Below are 18,818 nucleotides of genomic sequence, written 5' to 3'. Positions count from 1 at the left end.
TGCAACCACTGATCCAGCTCTCGCACTAAGTGCTGCCAGTGCAGCAATGAAAAACAGCAACAAGACTTGAACGTGATTAGTATTATCCAACTGCTTTGTTATAAATATATTATATACATTCAAACATCACATTAAAATATTATTCCATTACACCAGAAGAGATTAAGGCTTTATATTATTTACAGAAACAAGCAAGCACCTTAAAAAAATAAAAAGAACAAAACACCGGTCATTGACATTTCCCTTCTAACATTATGAGTTTGATACCTTGAGCTCTTGAATACAGCTATTTGCAGTGTGCCCAATGCTAGAACTATTTCAAACATTTATTGTCAGGGTAGGAAACACTTAATAGAAGACTCAGCAGTGAGCACTCCACACGAACAGACACATGTGCTGTAGGGTGCCCTCCCTCTCCTCAGAGGCCCCTGAAGTTGAAGGCTTATGCAGAAACTGCTCAATTCCACGAGGAGAGTAGAACAATTTTGTTTTAAGGGAAACTGAAGACACTTGAGGATTGGTGGCCCCTGGAGGAGCGGGATTCTCGAGGTCTGTTCCACACGACATCAATCAGGCTGAACATGATCGTGAAGACAGAGCTGTACGTGGATCAATCACCGTGCATTGAGCAGTCATGATTTACAGGCTTCCATTGCTCCCCCCTGCTCTCACGCAGTGCCCTGCACTCCAACACCGAGTGCCAAGCCTGCCAGCGCTCTCCCTGCGGGTCCTGGGCAGCAGGCTGTCCGGGAAGTGCTGGGAATGTTGATACAACACACGTTTCCTGCGCCCCACGTCCCCCCGGCGTGCCCGCGCTGCCTCTGGCGTGCCCGGTACCTCACGGGTACAGCGACCAAGCAAGCTCTAAGGTGTAAGCAGACATGGCTACACAAAAGGTGCTCAGTGAGAGTAATCATCTTCATTTCAAGTATTGTTTTAAGAATTAGTTCTTTTCATTGCAGTCTGTGTTAGCACTTTTTAGTTTGTGCTTTAGAGTCTGTTATTTCTTTGCAGGTCTTGAATTTGGCTGATGGCTTTATTTTTTTTTTTTCTTTTAAAAACAACATTGGCAACAAGTTAAGGATTGCAGAAGGCTGGCAAAAGTTATTTGATTTTCTGAGCCCATTTCATGTCATCTGCTCTTGGCTTCTCCCCAGTAAGTCCTTGGATGATGTTCTCCAAACATCTCCAAAATCTTATCTTCTCTAACGGATAATTCAGCCAACCTAAGGGATTGCAAAGGAAAAAGAGGATTAGTTTGTCATAGCGTCCAAAGTTCAGCATTTTTTTAATGAGAAATAAAAGCAACCGGCCCAATACTGCTAATAATGGTCAGGCTTAAACTCTCAGCACATAGTAGGACTTAAAAATAGCTCTTTGGGTGGCAAGATTTTTGCTACCATCTGTCAAGTCAGACTTCTTAATTGTACCATGCTTCTACATGACATTCTGCTAATGAGAATTAGATTTTTTTCTTGGCAGAGGTTTCAAAACCCACATGAACCGTTTGTCAAAGCCAATGAGAGAATGAAGAACCAGGGTGTTTAATTCCAGCTGTCTGATTAACTTGATAACTTATTTAGGATTGTGCAACACTGGTGACTGAGCATTCCCACCTGTATGGATATAAAAGGAAGCTAAAGCTTTCTGCAGACCTGTCCACCTCTGAGTCAGAATGAGTGGATGCTGAAAATCCAGAAGCTTGGCTTTTAGAAATGAGCATTCCAGACCAGCTGCAGACATTCTGCTCTTTTGAAGGAACAGCAGCTTTAGTGAACAAACCCCATTAGTGGCCCAGGCAATCAGATCCCAGCGCCACTGAGTGCTCCCTGAGGCTCTGAGTTCCTGCAGCTGATCACAAACCTTCCCCCACACTTTGTACGCAGTTCTGCCAGGAGCCAGTGAGAGCACAGGGAGCTGCCTGGCCCTGCAGTGTCACACAGGTGTCACAGGGCCCTGCAGGTGTCACACAGTGTCCTGGCAGGGCCCTGCAGGTGTCACACAGTGTCCTGGCAGGGCCCTGCAGGTGTCACACAGTTATCTCACAGGTATCACAGGGCCCTGCAGGTGTCACACAGGTGTCTCACAGCTGTCCCAGGGCCCTGCAGGGCACAGTACCCGTGGTGATGCAGAAGTAGGTCTCGTGAGGGGACACGTGGTGGATCCTGTGGTGCTTCCGGGGCAGGATGATGTGCCAGTCCTGGAGGAATATGACCCAGCGTGGAAGGCCGAAGTACGTGTGGGACCACTTGTGGATCTGGTTCGTCATGGTTATGAAGATGATGAGGGCAAAGACGTAACACTCCCAGGGACAGGTGTCACACAGCGCCTCTGCAAAACAGCACGGGCAGCTGGGGCAGCAGCCATGAACGGCACGCTGCTGCCAGGACAGCCAGAGCTCCTGGCAAAGGCCTCAGCACAGCTGCTCTGGCACAAGTGTCACAACAGCCAGCGAGCCACAAGCAATTCCCAAATGTCACCAGACAGGCTGGGAAGTGCCAAATCTGTCAACACACCGTAAAAAGGAAGGCAAACTGAGTCTATAAAATTAATTACAATTAAATTAAATTTAAAATTAAATTAAAATGAAATTAATGTAAAATTAACCCTTTAGTTCTTGACTTCTGCTTTGCACATAAAGTACTTGTGCACAGAGATTATGCACTGTTTTGTGTTACACACTTTGGAACAATGAGTTTCCCCAGACGTTCACAGCTTGGTCCCTCTCACAAAAAACTTATTTAGCACAAGTCCTAATTTTCCTTTCCAACTCTCCTGCCCCTGATTCTCTGCTGAGCTAGAGAACCTCACTGTGCCACCTTTTGCCACCAGACATCAAAGGAAAGAAAAGTTTCCCTCCCTCCTGCTGGGAGCATCATGCTTCCAACAGCTATTTCTTGTCATATCCCATCCGTGGATTCCTCCAGACTTCACACGGACAAATGTTCATTCAATAGCAACAAGAACACTAAATCCACAGCAGTCAGAAGTAACAGCTTACCTGGGGAAAAAGACACAAACTTGTAGGCCATGTTTGCCAGGGGGACCAGTGTCATGAAGCAGTTGTCTCCATTGGTCTCTATGAAATCATGTCTGGTGATTGCTGTGGGGTCAATATGGTGTTCCCTAAAGGGTCTGATGAAAGCCTGGGGAAACAATTGGATAAACACAATAGCACAGTCAATAATGCTCTTGGAAAGAAAAATATTACAAAAAATAACCCAAACAAACCCTCTCATACACTCAAATCTGATGATTGAGTTGAAGAGAATTCATAGTACAAAGGATGTAAATGGGATTCAAACTTTTGTTATGACACTTCAGAAAATCTGATCTACATTTGCAAAGCAATTCAGTTCCCCCACACAAATCCAGGTCTTCTTTGCTTTTCAGTTTTCTTCTTCTAAATTTTCATTTAGGACCTTTAGTATGTAATCTTAAAAACAAAGCATCAGCACCCTTATTTCCCAGGCAAATTAAGCTGTGAAATTCAATTGCTAAGCAGAATCAACCAAGGGAAAAAACCACTAAAAAAATAGGATTCAGCCTAGCATATTTACGGGCTGCAGATGCCAGCACTAACAGACTAAATGCAAATTAAGTGACTGGACAAAGCAGTGGAAGACAGACCATACAGAAATCACCTCTAGGAGCAGAAATCACATCTGAACACACAGAGCAATTGTTTTACTGTGTGGGACACAGTAAAACTGTGATTTGCCTTTAACACTTCCAGCATGTTCAGCCTATGCAAACGTGTCTTGAGCAGCCTCAGCTTGTGGTTATTTAGCACAGAGTATCTAGCATTGGGTTTTTAAAAGTTATTTACACTGTGGTCCAGAGAGACAAGGGTTTAAGACTAAAGGTCTGTTGAAAAAAGCCAAACTCAACAGTTTTAATTCTGCTGTTGTAGTTTGTGTAACTCTGGATAATAACAAGGAATAGCCCTTTTTTTTTTTTTATAATGATCCTTCTAATATTGCACTGTGAGGAGTAATTAAGGGTAGCTATTAAGAAATTTAATTAAGAAAACAGATTGTTGCTTACTACAGAAGCCAGTGCACTTTCCACTAAGCAACTGGCATTTGTAGCTGCAGGTGTATAATACATACCAAATTAAATCTTCAGTCACCACCATTCTAGTAATACTGTGCTACTACAGGGGCCCACAGAAGAGGGAACCGGGAAGATTCTTCCCGGAGCAGCCTCACGTTTCACAAATTTGAGGAGGGACAACTCTCCGGATCGGTGTTCCTGACCTTCTGACCATGCACAGTGCCCAGCCAGGGCAGTGCTGCCACAGGCTGCTCCCACAGAGCCCGAGAGGTCTGCAGACACGGGCACCGGCCTCGAGGCAGTGCCAAAACGGAGCAGTGGCACCCCACACACACGGTGCCACCCCGCACACGCCGTGCCCCCGGCCAGGGGCACCACGGCCCTCCCCGGGCTGGGTGTGGCACAGAGCCCAGAGCAGCTGCAACACTGCCAGTGCTGCAGAGGGGCACCTCAGAGCCTTCTCGAGCTAAAGAAGAACAATCTCACACCTTTCCAACGATGGGCAGCTCCACAGAGCCCCAGGTATCTGCTCCCCAGTGGAACAGTCCTGAGAGGAAGTCGGCCGTGATAACTCCTGCAACTTGAATGAGAGAGAGAGAGAGAGGGTCAGACAAACACAGCATTTTTACTGACTCAGCCACATCTTATTCTTATTTCAGAAGTGTACTTGTTTATCTGCCTCTAACTTAGATATTTACAACCACATGAGCCCTGCCCAGTCTGAATAAATATACTGTCAGGCAATTAGGAGAAAGAGGTTAGCAAGACACTATTTGGACAGCAGCAATCTTCATTAAATCTGTATTTGTGTTTAGCCCATCTCCTACAGAACAGAAATACCTTCCCTAGTGGGTACCTTTTGCTTAGCTGACCCCTCGCCTCTGTGGTCCTTCCCCTCACCTTTCATTTTCAGAAAGGAGAAGAAATAAAAAAGCTCTTCTCGTATTATAAATCAGCCCCTGATGCTGAATCCATTATCCAGTTGGCCCAAACTCTTAAATGCAGCAGGAGACACTTCATTCTTTATCTACCCCTTATTACACTGAAGACAGTTTATTTTCCAAGCAGTAAATTCTGTGCATTTGTTCTTGTTTCAGACCACACATGCAGGCTACAGCGAGAGCGGGTGGGACACAATAGCGTTTGGATCTGCTGTAGCAGCCGAAAGGGCAACAGCCTGGCTTCAGGGGAAGACATCCAAACAACACTTCTCTTTGCAAGGACTCAAATGCCATTCTCGCTGAGGTAATGCCCCCATTAGCCTGCCTCGCCTCCAGCTGCTGCATCAGCCCAGTGAGATAACTGCAGGAACAGCAGCACAAATTGAGGCAAAATACTGACACTTCAATAGATGTTCCTTGTGTTGCTCTGATGTGAGCTGGTAAAGGCAAGAATGGAGGGTGCCTGGAGCAGTGCATTATACTAAAGCAATTGGGAGGAAACCTAAGTACCATCAATCTTGTTCCAGCTGTACTGCAGCAGGGTGTGCTCTCTCCTCTGCACTTGTGGAGGGTGAGTTGCAGTAGAGTGAGAGCTGTGCTGAGGTCCCACATAAGCAGCATGGTGACACTTGGTGTGTGTCCTGTCCCCGGGCTCAGGGGCTCTCACTGATGAACTGGGCTCAGCACCCTCCCACACCCAGCACTGGCTTCACTGAACGTGGCAAGACCAAGGCACAGGAGTTCAGCTGCTGCTCAGAGGCGGCAGAAGATCTGGATGCTCTGCAGGGAGGCTGGGAGGGCGAGAGGAGACTGACAGCCCTGAGCACGCGTGAAATGTTAACCACAGTCAGAAAAAGCAAGATAACCCCAGCCGAGGTGTAGAACTGCAAACAGTGGACTCAACACTGACCAGAAGCCAGCTCAGTGCAGATTGAGGGAAGTCCTGATCCACACACATTAGCTTGCCTCCAGCTCACTGAGAAAGGGGCGAGCATCGGCCCATCCAGGGGTCATCCCCGCGGAGGAGGCGATGCTCGGAGCACACAGAAGGAGGGCAAAAGGACACGAGCTGCAGGACTTGCTCACAACACTAGGATTTGTTGGTTTGCAAGTAGACTGCAGAATTAGGAGGAAGGAAGGCAGCCCAGCACGCAGGGAACCCAAACTCCAACCAGTATCCAAGCAAACACTGGACTGCCACACACATTTGCTGGAAATGCTGCTCTGTCCCCAAGCTTGTCACTCTCCCAGGCACAACACCAGGTGCCTCTCCCCACAGCAGGACGTGGCTGGACAAGCAACTGCCCCAAACACACCACGGACGCAGGGCAGCTCTGTCTGGCTCAGAAACCAGGGAATGTGTAGGGTTTGTGCCCCAGGAAAGGCCCCTCTCCACCTCTTCACTGCTTCAGTCAAACTGAGAGACAACTGCAACCTCTGCTCTTGTGGGTGACTCTCAAACCACTTCCCGTGGCCAGGCTGCTCCCGGGGCCTGCAGAAGGAGGAGGCCCCACAAGAGCTTTGAGAGACAAAACTGCTGTGCACATTTACCATTAAAAGTTGTACTTCACCCAAGTTTCAGGAGCTGAGCGTAAGCTTGGCTTTGCGTAGATAGAATCATCAAATTGTAACCTTGAAGTCTTACATCAAAGCATACAAAGTTTCATAGTTACTGCAAAAATTCAGTTAGAGTCTCTGGAGAGGAAGAAACCAGGATACAATGTCATTAAATAACTTGATGCTATTGTGTAACACCCCTGAGAAGTACAATCGTGTTTAATGGGTGACTGCATGAACTGGTTGGACAGCATTAAAGGGTTGGCATGGCTAACTTCACACACAAAAATATCTTCTTGTCTAAATATCAATATGCCAAAGAACCAGTTGTTTGTCACTTACATGCTTATGAAAATAAATGCCTTAGTCACCTGGAGTCCCCATTTAGTGACTTTCTGTACAGAGAAGGCAGGGGTTTGGTATTATACAAGGCAAAGATTATAATCCCTGGACATTTCAACAAGTATAACCTGCAGCAACTTGAAAGGGAAAAAAGAAGAGTTCATAAATTTGGCTAATAAAGCTGAGGAACTTTCAGTCAGAACTGGACCTGAGAGTGCCCACAAGCAGGGCTGGGACAGCAGAGGCACCACTACAGCAGTTTTATCACGCTGTAACCAGGGCTGCCAACAAGTCCTGTCTGCAGAACCCGCACTGCAGGGACAGGAGCAGCCTGGGCTCCCTCACAGCAGCTCCCCTGGCAAGCCTGGCACATCACTCACAGAGCAGGCACTTCTCCTTGGGGCTATCCCTGCTCTGGGAATGTCTTGGGACCAGTGCCCTGCCTCCAGCACGTCCCCATCAGCCTGGGACACTTGCAGTGACAGGAGGTCCCCAAGGAATCGGGGTCCTGTCTCCTCCAGGGCTGAACAGGGCAGATCTTAAAGCAAGCACTCCTCTACAAAAGCACAGCTTGGCTCAGAACCACCACCTGATAAACTTCATCCTCCAGCCAAACTCTGCTGTGACTTTAAGAGAGCTCCTGACAACTGGGCAGGCAGACAGAGCTGCCTTTGTCCCCTGGCACGCCCCTGGGGACACAGATGGGGCAGTGCCAGGGCAGGAGCCTCGGCAGCCCCTGCCCCACAACAGCTGCAGCACACGAGTCCATCCCCACCCCAGTGAGACAGAGAACAGCAATGGTGCCAGCATCACCTGCTGAGGGCAAACCAGCAGTGACTGTACCAGGTCACTGCTTCCAAGAGCAACCCCTGCTCCTGCTCCTGCCCCACCGGCCAGGCTCCACAGAACCACCCCAGTTCCACCCAAGAGCAACCCCTGCTCCTGTTTCTGGTGCCCCACCAGCCAGGCTCCACAGAACCACCCCAGTTCTGCCCCAGGGATCCACAGCAGCACCACACAAACCCTGCTGCTGCCACACAAAGGTATCTCTGCAGAGGGGAACAGAACCACAGCTCTGTCTCTTTAATCACAGCTTGTGGAGTTTCCCTCTTTAAGAGATGATGCAGCTGAGAATGGAAACTCAAAGGTGCCCACAGATTCCAAGTACTGATGGTTACTTCAGGTGGGTGAGACAGAAGGTGACAAAGAGCCAACTTACTTGGACCAGCACTGAAGTAAAGGATCGCTTTCGTTTGCTAGCTGAGATTTCTGGTGTAATTTCAAGAACCTTTTAAAACAAAATTTCAGGTGGAAACTCATTTTAATGCACCTAATAAATCCAAGATGAAGTGCCATCCTTGGAGTTGTGAGGCAGCAGGACGTGGAGACCTGAGCCATGTGCCCAGCACTCACTTCAGCCAACACTGATGTCTCTGGAGTGTTTTTTCTCCAACATCTGCCACACCTTTTGTGTGTTACACACTCATGTCTGGCTCTGCAATGCAGCTGACCAAGGGCAGCCCTGCAGAGCTGCTGGAGCTTGAAACAAAGAGGTTCTGGGCCTTGATGAGATCCAGTTTCTGGTTTGAAACCGCACTAAGTGATTTCTTCCTGTGTGCTCTCTCTGGCTAACCCACAACCTCTGCAATGCTGAAACATGTACCTCAAATAGGTTAAAAAAACAAATCAGTTGCCCATCTTTCAAGAGAGCAGTAATTAATTGTAACTTGTATCATGTCACAAGATGTTCCTAAAGATACCTGACCTATGTGGGGCAGTTCCTAGGAATATAAACAGGTTACAACACAAAGTTAACTCTTCTTTTTTTTAAGACTGCAATGAACAGTCCTTGTCATGAACAAATGTGACTGCAGATAACAGTCACATGCCTGAAACAAGTCAACCAACTTGGAAAAATGGGGTTTAAAACCCTGTACAAAAATAGGAGGAAGGAGAGGAAAATGAAAACCAAGATTCATGCTGTAACTTGCCAAACTTTTTATCTAGATGTTATTAATATATGAACTATATATTCAGCTCATGTATATTGAATATGCTGGACACCACAAGATCACCTGAAGGTGTGAGGGCTTTCAAGCCTGATATTACATGTCTTGGTGAGGCTTTTCTGCTTACCACACAATAATCCCTTTGCCAGCCTTGTCCCTGGCACTACCAACCTTCAGTTACAGTGGCAGAGACTGCTCTGGTTCTGTGGCACTGCAGGGATGCTGTCCTGCTGCCCTGGGAAACACGGGGGTGTTCAAGCTCCCTCACAGCCCCACTGCAGCCAGAGTTTACTGGGTGCTTGTGTGCATGCCAATAAAACACCAAACTCAGATCTGCACAACTCTCAGCTTGCAGAAAGAGGAACAGCTCCATGGCTGCCCAGAACAGAGCATGACTCGAGTCAGCACAAGCCACGGCAGAAATCTATCCTCTGCCTACTCCTTTTTTTTTTCTCTTTTTTGTTTTACGGTGAGGAGGGGAAGGAAATTGTCTCATCTCTGCTAAACCACCTGGGAGACAAGAGAGTCCCGTGGCTCTCCCTGTCCAGCAAGCTCATCCTTAGTCAGCAGGACATGACACAGGCTGAGCTGCTCGAAGCAAGGCCACCACGGTGTCCCTCCGTGCTGCACTGCCCTGCAGGCCCCGAGTGACCCAGCAGGGCCAGGGCACCGGTGCCATGCTGCCCAGCACTGGGGCAGGGACACTCAGGGGGGGACTGCTGCCCACTGCCAGCACGGCAGGGCAGAGCTCCTGCCCCAGAATCTCCAGGTTAAGGCACGTGCAGAAGTGCTCGTGTGACAGTGCTGTGTGCCTCTGCAGGCACAGAGAAAGGAGCTGTGACACCCTTTAGTTACAGACACAGCGTTTGGGCTCAGTGCAACCATGCAGAATGTTCAAGTCCTTCATTTCCTACAGGAAAATACGTATTTATAAACAGCACACAGAGGGTCCCCGTGCAGTGAACAGGTCTGTGCAGCAGAACAGATCCAGCCCACCGGAACAGATTCCCAAAGACCTGGCAGGAGCTGGATCTCCAGCTCCGTCTTTATTAGCAGAATGTTTATTTTATGACTTCAGATTAAGGTCCACATTCCAAGCCAAGCGTGAGGGAAGCTGTCAGTGGAACACACCTTACCCTGTGGGTGACTCAGGATTCCCAACTGTGTCCATGGAGCTGCTCACGTATTTAGGAACCAGGACTTTTATGGATATGACTTGCACAATATGCAATAAAACCTAATAATCACTGTGAATTACAGACATCATTCACACTTTACCTAGAGAAACAATGTGTTGAAGGCAGCAAAACAAGATAGCCTGAAGCACTTACTATTTTATGGCACTCATTTTTGTACACACTATCCATTATTTCCACACCACTTTATTTACACAGAATCCAGATTCTGCTACTTTAATAATTCACTACTACTTAAATAATACTATCAGTGAATTGGCTGCTTTATCAGTTAAACTGGTAACCAGGATATCAGAGAGCTCCAGCTTTTATCAATATTAACTTTGAGATGAAAACCAGCTGCAAACAGATTGCACCACAGGTTAATCATCATGCTGATTCCCTTGGCTGATCTGCCCCCATCCCAAGGAGCAGTTCCCATGCCATGCTCTCTCCATTCCTCCCAACACCTGCACCTCCTCAGCTGAGGGCAGGCAAGAACCCAGTGCAGTGGTTTGGGTGGGTTTTGTTTCTTTTGTTTGAACTCATTAGCAATGCACAGCACTGATGATGAACACGTACCATTCTCTCCTAAAACACACACCCACACAGGTTATAGCAAAGCTATTTTTTTTCTAAAGCACAGGAGCTGAACATTCTATTGGAATCCTTCACTAGTTCTTCCTCTCCTCCACAGAAGAGGTGGAATCAACTTTTCTTATACTCCTTGAAAAAGTCATCGTTCAGGACAATAAAGGCCAAACATCACATCCTGACATGAAAGCACAATTCTCCAGAATTCTTGTGTTCAGCCTGCCGTCCCCAGAAATGAAGCCAGTTTGGTGCCTGAAGCACCTTTTATTCCTGTCCAGCAAGCTCATCTTTGGGCTTTTGCTTTCTGGAAAGTTCTTGTGAATATTTCTGTCGAGCGATGTATTTTGTTTCCAACTCTGATCATTTTGACAGCTCTTTTCCTTCTCAGTGGTCCTCACATTTGCAGTGACTACACAAGAACACCAAACTTACTCTGCTACATCAAAACTTCCCCTCTGAGAGACTGAGAAGCCACTGAAACATAAAGACAAAGCAGTGACACGTTTTGCAGATGGCCTCAGTTGCAGAGGCTCGCACACAGATGTCCCTGTCCCTTTCCAGCAGGAAGCCAAGCCTAAAGGGTCCCACATCACATGAGCCTTGCCTTGGGCAGGCAGCAAACAGCTCCTACTTACAAATCCCAACGAGAACCGAGGGCGTGTGCTCCAGCCGCAAGTACAAGAGGAGATTGTAAAAATTGAAGCAGATCAGAGAGAAGCATAAGATGACAGAGATCCATTCTTGCAGTCTCTTTCCTGTTGGAAAGAACAAGGGAAAAAGCATGTTTTACTTTTATCTGAGAGGACATTTTGAAGCCTGAAGTAACAAAGACAGACCATTCTACTGCCTGGATGTCTTGCTCCGTTTGTCTGACAGGGAACTGAAACAGAAATTTATTTCTGTGCACTATGGGAGGTGCACACATTTTCTTAAATGACATCCCTCTTCCCCAAGCCACTACTAACCTCTTCCCTCTGCCCCTGTCCAATTAACAAGGCCAAATCAGACATAATTTCACTCATTTCACACTGTCCTAGTTTCCCTCTCCCTGAGACTGCTGGCATAAATTTCCTCCACGTCACATCTTTTCTCAATTTGCAATTCATCCAATATTCAGTGTTGCTGGAAGGGCTGAATCTGGGAACAAATTTCTGGCCTCAAACATATTTAAATCACCTTGTGATCTGTAATATTTACAAGCTCTGAGATTTTAAGTAAAGCTGCTGTACTAACAGGGAAGAGCGCCATTCTCACCCTTCTGTATTTTGGTGGCCCTGGAATGGCTTGTCTAACGTCACAAGTATTCCCCTGAAGCTTCTCCCTGAACTGCTGTCTTGTCTGTGCCTTCCTGCTCCAGGCAAAGGCTGACAACTCCCAGCCACTCTGAGATGACAAGGGACAGACCAAGAAAAGAGAGAATTGGCACAAACTCTCTCCTGCACCTTGCTGTACCACTTTGTACTTCTATAAAAAATCATTTACTGTCTATAGAAAGGGAGCAGGCACGTCAGAGTATGGTAACACTGGGAGTATCAGCTTAGCACAGAAAGCTGCTCCCTGCTCTTCACTGCTGGATCCCCACGAGGCACGGGGCAGAGCGCAGGGAACACTCAGGGTGAGACCTGCAGGATCAGGGCACAGACACAGACCTTTAATACCCAAGGCCAAGAAGATCTGAGCTGTCACCAGCAGGGCCAGGCTGCAGGCAGCTCTTAATGCCCCCAGGAGCTGCCAGGCCAGTCCCTGCCTGTTGTAGGGGTCAGTGGGCACAGCCTCCTCCTGCCCAGGATCCCTGGAGCAGCCGCCCCACAGCCCCTGCCCATCCCTCTGGCAAAGCAGAGACAAGGAAGGCTCAGGGGGGCTCCTGAGAGGTGCACGTGCTCCCAGGAGCAGAGGCACACTCGGGCCTGGCAGGTGTCCAGCCTCTGTCCTACTCCTCCTCTCTGCTGACCTAATGCCTGATCAAATTTCTCCTCCTAAATGCTAAATCAAGTCCTCCTTCTCACTGTACCACACAACGAGCAGGGAAAGTAGGAACAGAAACGGAGGATCAGTCTTACCTCCAATGTGCCTACAAGGCAATATTGGAAAGTGTGAACAAAGACTTGGACAGGTCAGTTTTAGACACTCTAGAAGGGCCATGGGTACATAAATTAACACTCTGTGCAGCAGCAGAGGAGAGAATAGTAAAATTAAATTAAGACACAAGAACAGCCATATTTGACAGCAGCATCAGGTCACAACGTGAGTGATTCTATAAACAGATCCCTGGAGTAATGAAAGTAAGAGTTAATTAACACGCACTTCCTGCATAAGAAAACCACACTGATTAGAGGAGCCAAGTGGGTAGATCCTCATCAACAGCTGAGTGCTGGAAAGGAGGCTGGCAGGTCCCCTGAGCTCAGCGTGTGCAAACACCTCTGTAATCTGAACACAGGGATCCAGCAAGGCTGTCCAGATATCCAGGTTCAAAATGCAGCCTCAGCTCTGCCCTGGGAAGGCAAATCACTCAAGGAACTGAGTCAGCGCTGATAACTTGTGTTTAAAGAGCACTCAAATCCCAACGTCTGGGAAGGAATGAATTGCCAAAGCCACAGAACATGTCCTTAAAGAAATCAGGGAAATATTCCAGTCACGTTCACTCTGCACAATTCAATGCAATCCCCATTCTTATGGATTCAGAATTTGAACATGATACGCTTCCACCATAATACATATTCTGGCATTGCTTATGTAAATTATTTATGTAATTCCAGAAGAAACCTGCATATCTAATACACCCTCAGCTCCCTGACATAGCACTGTACGTGTGGTACAGCAGTGAGAAGAGCAGCAAGCTCTTTGGGGAGGAAAATCTTCTCCTTATGAGCCAGAGCAGTGGTAAAATCAGGAACTGCTTCTGTGTAAAGCACAGGAATCGGTCCCAGATGGACCAGAGCAGCTGAAAGGTGTCACAAAGAACCTGCTCCAGGCAAGCTCAAGGGGAGCAAAAGAAACTGAAACAGGCAGACTTGGCCCAGTCACACAAACCGACAAAGGCCTTGGATTTCTTATCATCACATGGCTGTGCGTGAGTAAGAAGCCCTACTTGTGCAGGAATTGCCTTGGATGTGCCAGCTGGGCTCAGCTGATCTGCTGGAAACCACAAGATACTGAAAACACATCTCCTCTTCCCTAATTCTTCACCAGAGAATGGATTCACTAGGAATGGCAGGAATACCCAGCATTGCTCACACTGTGAGCTAAAAACAAATTATGGCTTTTTAACACGGAATTTGCAATTATTTCCACAGTCATTTACTGAGCACCCAAACGACAAACTGAAGCTCGTTTGACGAGTTCCAAGCTTCAGTTGGAGCGAACAGGAATTGAAGCATCCCTGTGCCCCTTTCTGAGGTGCCAAGCCTGGAGGGCAGCGGCTGAGCAGATTTCCGAGGGCAAGGCTGCCGCTGTTAAAGGCTGCCGCTGTTAAAGGCTGCCGGGGCTACCGTGTGCTGCGGCCACACTGGCGCGACGGGGAAAGGCTGGCTGGATGTCTGCCGGCTGTGGCGAGCAGCGCGTCCCTTCCCTTCCCTTCCCTTCCCTTCCCTTCCCTTCCCTTCCCTTCCCTTCCCTTCCCTTCCCTTTCTTTCCTTTTCCCTTCCCTTCCCTTCCCATTCCCCTTCCCTTCCCTTCCCTTTCCCTTCCCTTTCTTTCCTTTTCCCTTCCCTTCCCTTCCCTTCCCTTCCCTTTCTTTCCTTTCTTTCCTTTTCCCTTCCCTTCCCTTCCCTTCCCTTCCCTTCCCTTCCCTTCCCGCTCGCGGCCCGGCCCGTGCCGCAGCCCCGCTCGGAGCCGCGGGCCGGCAGCCCCGGGCCGCCCCTTCCCGCTCCTCCGGGGGGAACCGGGCCCGCGGGGAGGCGGCCGCGGGCGAACCGGGCCCGGGCAGAGCGGCGCTCGAGGGGAACGGCCGGCCCGGGGCCCCGCCCGCCGCGCCGCCTCACCTGGCGAGTAGAGCTCGGCCAGCTCGCGGGCCCCGGCGTGCTGAGCGCCCCAGCGCCGCCCGCCGCCCTCGGGCTCCTCGGCGGGCTCGTCCCGCGGCGCGGCCGCCCCGGGGCCGCTCTGGGCCATGTCCGGCCGGGAAGGGCCGCGGGACCGCCCGAGCCTCGGACCGGGCCGCGCTGCGCCGGGCCGGGCCCCGCCCCCGCGCCGCCCGCCAATCGCTGCCGCCGCCGCGCGCCCGCCGGGCCAATGGGCAGCGCCGCCCGCCGCGCAGCAGCCAATGGCGCGGCGGCACGGCCGGCGGCGCAGTGCGGGGCGGGGGCGGCCACGGGCGGGACCGGGCGGGACCCGGCGGGGCGGGGCGGCGGGCGCGGTCCGGTTCGGGATGGGGACGGAAGCGGGGTCGGACCGGGCGGGGCGGCGGGCGCGGTCCGGTCCCGTCCGGGATGGGATGAGGGCGGAAGCGGGGCCGGGGCGGGACCGGGCGGCGGGCGCGGTCCGGTCCGGTCCAGGAGGGAGGCGGAAGCGGGGCCGGGCCGGGGCCGGGTGGTCTCGTTCGCACCGCCCCCTCCGCCCGGTGCCTGGCGCGCCCTCTGCCGGCGCGGGGCGCTGTTCCCGCGGCAGCGCCCGCGCGTGCCCGGGACCCGCCGCAGCGGCGACAGCGGGGCCGGTGTCGGTGCCTGTGGTGGCCCCTGGGAAGTGAGCATGGTGACAGTTCGGTGCTCACGCAGCCGTTGTTAACCGGGGTGCCGGGACACCCCCGGCGGGTCTGCGGCAGGCGGCCGCCCGTGCCCCAGCGAACGTGTAAGTTAGAGGAGAACGGGCACAGTCCGGGCCCCGGTAACGCCGGGCACGGCCCCGGTCCCGGTAACGCCCGGCACGGCCCCGCCCGCTAGGTGGCGCTCCAAGCCTGCTGCCGGGCACGGGGCGAGGACAGGGATCGGAATCGGGACCGGGATCAGGATCGGGATCGGAATCGGGACCGGGACCGGGACCGGGACCGGGACCGGGACCGGGACCGGGACCGGGACCGGGATCAGGATCGGGATCGGAATCCGGATCGGGATCAGGATCGGGGAGGGGCGAGGATCGGGATTGGGACCGGGACGGAGACCGGGATAGGGATTGGGATCGGGACCGGGACCGGGACCGGGACCGGGATCGGGATGTGGCCCAGGGCGGCGCTCGGGGGTCTCCTTGCCGGGGCAGCCTCGCCCAGTCCTCGCCCCTCAGCCCTGCGGGGCCGGACGGACCCGGACGGGACCGGGAAAGCTCTTACGGCTGCGGAGCCCGTTTGCCCGGAGCCATCCACACTGAGCTCCTTCCTTTCCCCGCACCGGGGAGGCGGGAGCCGCCGCTGGTGGCACTGGTGCCATTGGTGCCACTGGTGCCACTGGTGCCACTGGTGCCATTGGTGCCACCGGTGCCCGCCGGCCCCGTCCCGGCTGCTGCCGCATCCCCCGGCCGAGCGCAGCCCCCGCGGCCCCGCAGCTGCCCGCTCCGCCGTGCCGCCCGGTCCGCCCGAGCCCCGGGGCACGGGGGAGCAGGAACCGGCTGCGGCTCCTCGCCGGACTCTCTCTGGCATGGGAAAGTGTCAGTGGGTGGCAGAGCTGAACAGCCACTCCCACGGCTCCCGTCCAAAGCCGAAAATGCGAAGGTGGGGAGATGGCCGGGGCCGAGGAGCGCGGCGTGCGGAGGACAGAGCACCGCGGTCCCCCCGCCCGCCCGGCAGCCCGGCCGCACAGCCACTGCCGGGTGGCACAGACCGGCCCCGGGGCTGCTCCGAGTGCCAGGGCTCACAAACAACAAGCCCGGACCGATTCCCTGGCAGCCCCGCTTTCCCTGTGGTGCTCGACACGGGATGAGAGCAGATGGAAAACAAGTATTTGTACAGTCTAGAGCACAGACTTCTAATGCTTTTAATAAAGAAAAAAATCTTCTATTTCTTTGTCTAAGCCCCTTCTCCTGTCACCCCCTCTCAGACGTCCCTTGTTTTATGTTGCCCCTTGCCATACACCCCATGGAGTTCAAGCTGTCTGTCCCACAGCCTCAGGACTGTAGAAGAGTTCTCCTCTTTTAGAAATTTCCTAAATGAATTACCAAGTCCTGTTACTAGAAACTTCTGACACTTCGCAGGGTACCCTGGAAGGATAGAATTCATCTCTCTTGATGGATCTTTTGAATGACATCTCTAGATGTCATAAATGCAGGATCTGTAACAAATTCATCAAAGCAGGAGGCTGCAATTACCCGGGAAATGTCAGGCGATTACAGAGAACTTTTGAAACCTAGTGGGCAGCAACTTCTCTGCCATTTTTATGGAGCACAAGGAAACAGGCTACTCATAAAATACAGTCCCCTCTCACTGTCTCTGCTCAGACTGCCAGCCCACATCCCTCCGACAGACAGCTCCTGAGGGGCTTTCTGTGCCACGCAGGATGGAGACTGTGGCCTGTGCTTCCATGGGCCTTGGTGTCCTGACTCTTCCTCCTTTCCTTGTTTCTCAGCGCCGCAGGGTGGGTGCTCTGACCTCAGCTTTGCTCTGGAAAATTTTCAGTCTGGTCGGGAGGGCGTTTGGCTGATGTTGTCCCACCGGTGTCAGTCTCCAGGTGTCGTCTCCGCGCACCCGCTGGGGCAAAGAGCAGCGTGGAGATAAAGGGGATTGAGCAACGCAGCGCTGCAAAGGCCGAGCCTGCTGGGTCAGAGGTGAGAGAAAAGCAGCAGAAGACCAACAAAAACCATGTCCCAGCCCATCACCGTGTCACACGGGAACAGGGTGAGGGAGCGCTGGGGGAGGACCCCGGTCTGTGACAAAAGGAGGCCAGGAGACACAGCCTGCCCTGGCACTGCCAGCACAGCATCCAGCCGTGGGGCAGGGGGGGAAAGCCTGTGCCAATCCCTTTTCGTGTTCAAATGAAGCAAAGGCTCGAGCCTGGCCTGAGCTGGGGCAGACAGAAGGAGAGCCAGCCTCTCCCTTGAGCTGAGACATTGTCCCTGCCTGACATTCATCAAGGGCTGCTGTTTTACAGCAGAGAACAGCAAGTGAAGAGCAGTGGTTTCAAACCTGTGCTCTGCCAGGTGCAGCTGGTGAGCTGATGTTGGCATATGGTGTGCAGCTGAATGAGGAGAGACCTGGGGCGAGGGAGAAGGGGAAAAAAGGGCTCAACATGCTCAGAAATAAATTTCAATGTTACTTCTCTATTTTACAGCCTTTGTTGCAACATCGCTCTTTTAGGCAAGGTCCCCTCCTACCCCCCAGAGACCTTCCGTGCTTTTTGCACGGACACTGCTCTGGGGTCCCTCCTGTTCTCCTCCTCACCTCCAACCCCTCCCACAGCACCTCAGCACTGCTGTGGCTGTGGCTGCTGGCATCGCCCTCCTGCCCCGCTGCCCCTGCTGCCCCTCTGCTGCAGCTCCGGAGGGTGGGCGAGCAGCTCCAGCCCCAGGCAGCTCTGATCTTACTGACCTGCTGACAGCTACTGCCAGGGAAATAAGAAATGGGGCAAAACTGAGCAAGAAACATCAGAACTGTCAGTCAGGCTCTTTCTAGGGTTTGACCCTCGGTCCAGAGACCTTCTGATAAACACTCCAGTGTCTGAGCCGTCCCCACTAAACTCACAGCATCTCCCCAAAGCTGGTGGCATTCCAGAGGCAGCTGCTGTAGACCTGGAGTGTGTGAACTGGAAAGTTTGCAAGAAATCCTGGAAAAAAAGACAATTTCCAGGAAGAAAATTCCTCTGTGATGCTTTACTGCAGGTCTGAGCTGCAAAGTTGAAGCTTCTACAGTAGAAAGAGAGAGCAGAGTTTAATTCATGACAGAGATGAGCAGTGAGGGTGAGAGTCTTCCCTCCACCTTTTCACCATGCTGGTCTCCTTCTGTTCCTCTCCCTGTGCCTGGATTGTTTTACATATGAATGTAGAGGAACCTCAATGCTATTGCATCAGATTTTTTTTCTCAAAAATGTTATATTCTTGCTAAGTAATTTGGGACTTTTGCTGTCTCCTCCCTCAGCTGAATAGTTCTGAAAAAAAAAAGAAATGATGAAATCACTAGAAGGAAGGTGCTTTTCACAGAAGTGCTGCTTTTCTAATGAAAATTGCTCTGCTGGGAGACAAGCTGAAGGGCTGCTGCCAGTGCCTGGGTCCCTTAACCAGGAATGTCTGCA

The 18,818-nt window shown here is 51.5% G+C and overlaps 1 protein-coding gene across 1 annotated transcript; it reads right to left on the bottom strand.

The window, feature by feature from the left end:
- Positions 1-1,039: 1,039 nt before the first annotated feature.
- PEDS1 (plasmanylethanolamine desaturase 1) lies at positions 1,040-14,850 on the bottom strand. Its single transcript, NM_001205109.2, is given in 6 exon segments — positions 1,040-1,226; positions 2,119-2,331; positions 3,002-3,146; positions 4,545-4,636; positions 11,310-11,429; positions 14,655-14,850. Coding segments are annotated over 6 exon segments (819 nt in total). The 5' UTR covers positions 14,782-14,850; the 3' UTR covers positions 1,040-1,104.
- Positions 14,851-18,818: the final 3,968 nt, after the last annotated feature.

This window comes from Taeniopygia guttata, chromosome 20 (genome assembly GCF_048771995.1).
Source record: "Taeniopygia guttata chromosome 20, bTaeGut7.mat, whole genome shotgun sequence".
In the NCBI taxonomy this organism is placed as follows: Eukaryota; Metazoa; Chordata; class Aves; order Passeriformes; family Estrildidae; genus Taeniopygia; species Taeniopygia guttata.
The sequence above is the reverse complement of the archived record's forward strand: the minus strand, read 5'-3'. Positions and strand labels throughout refer to the sequence as shown.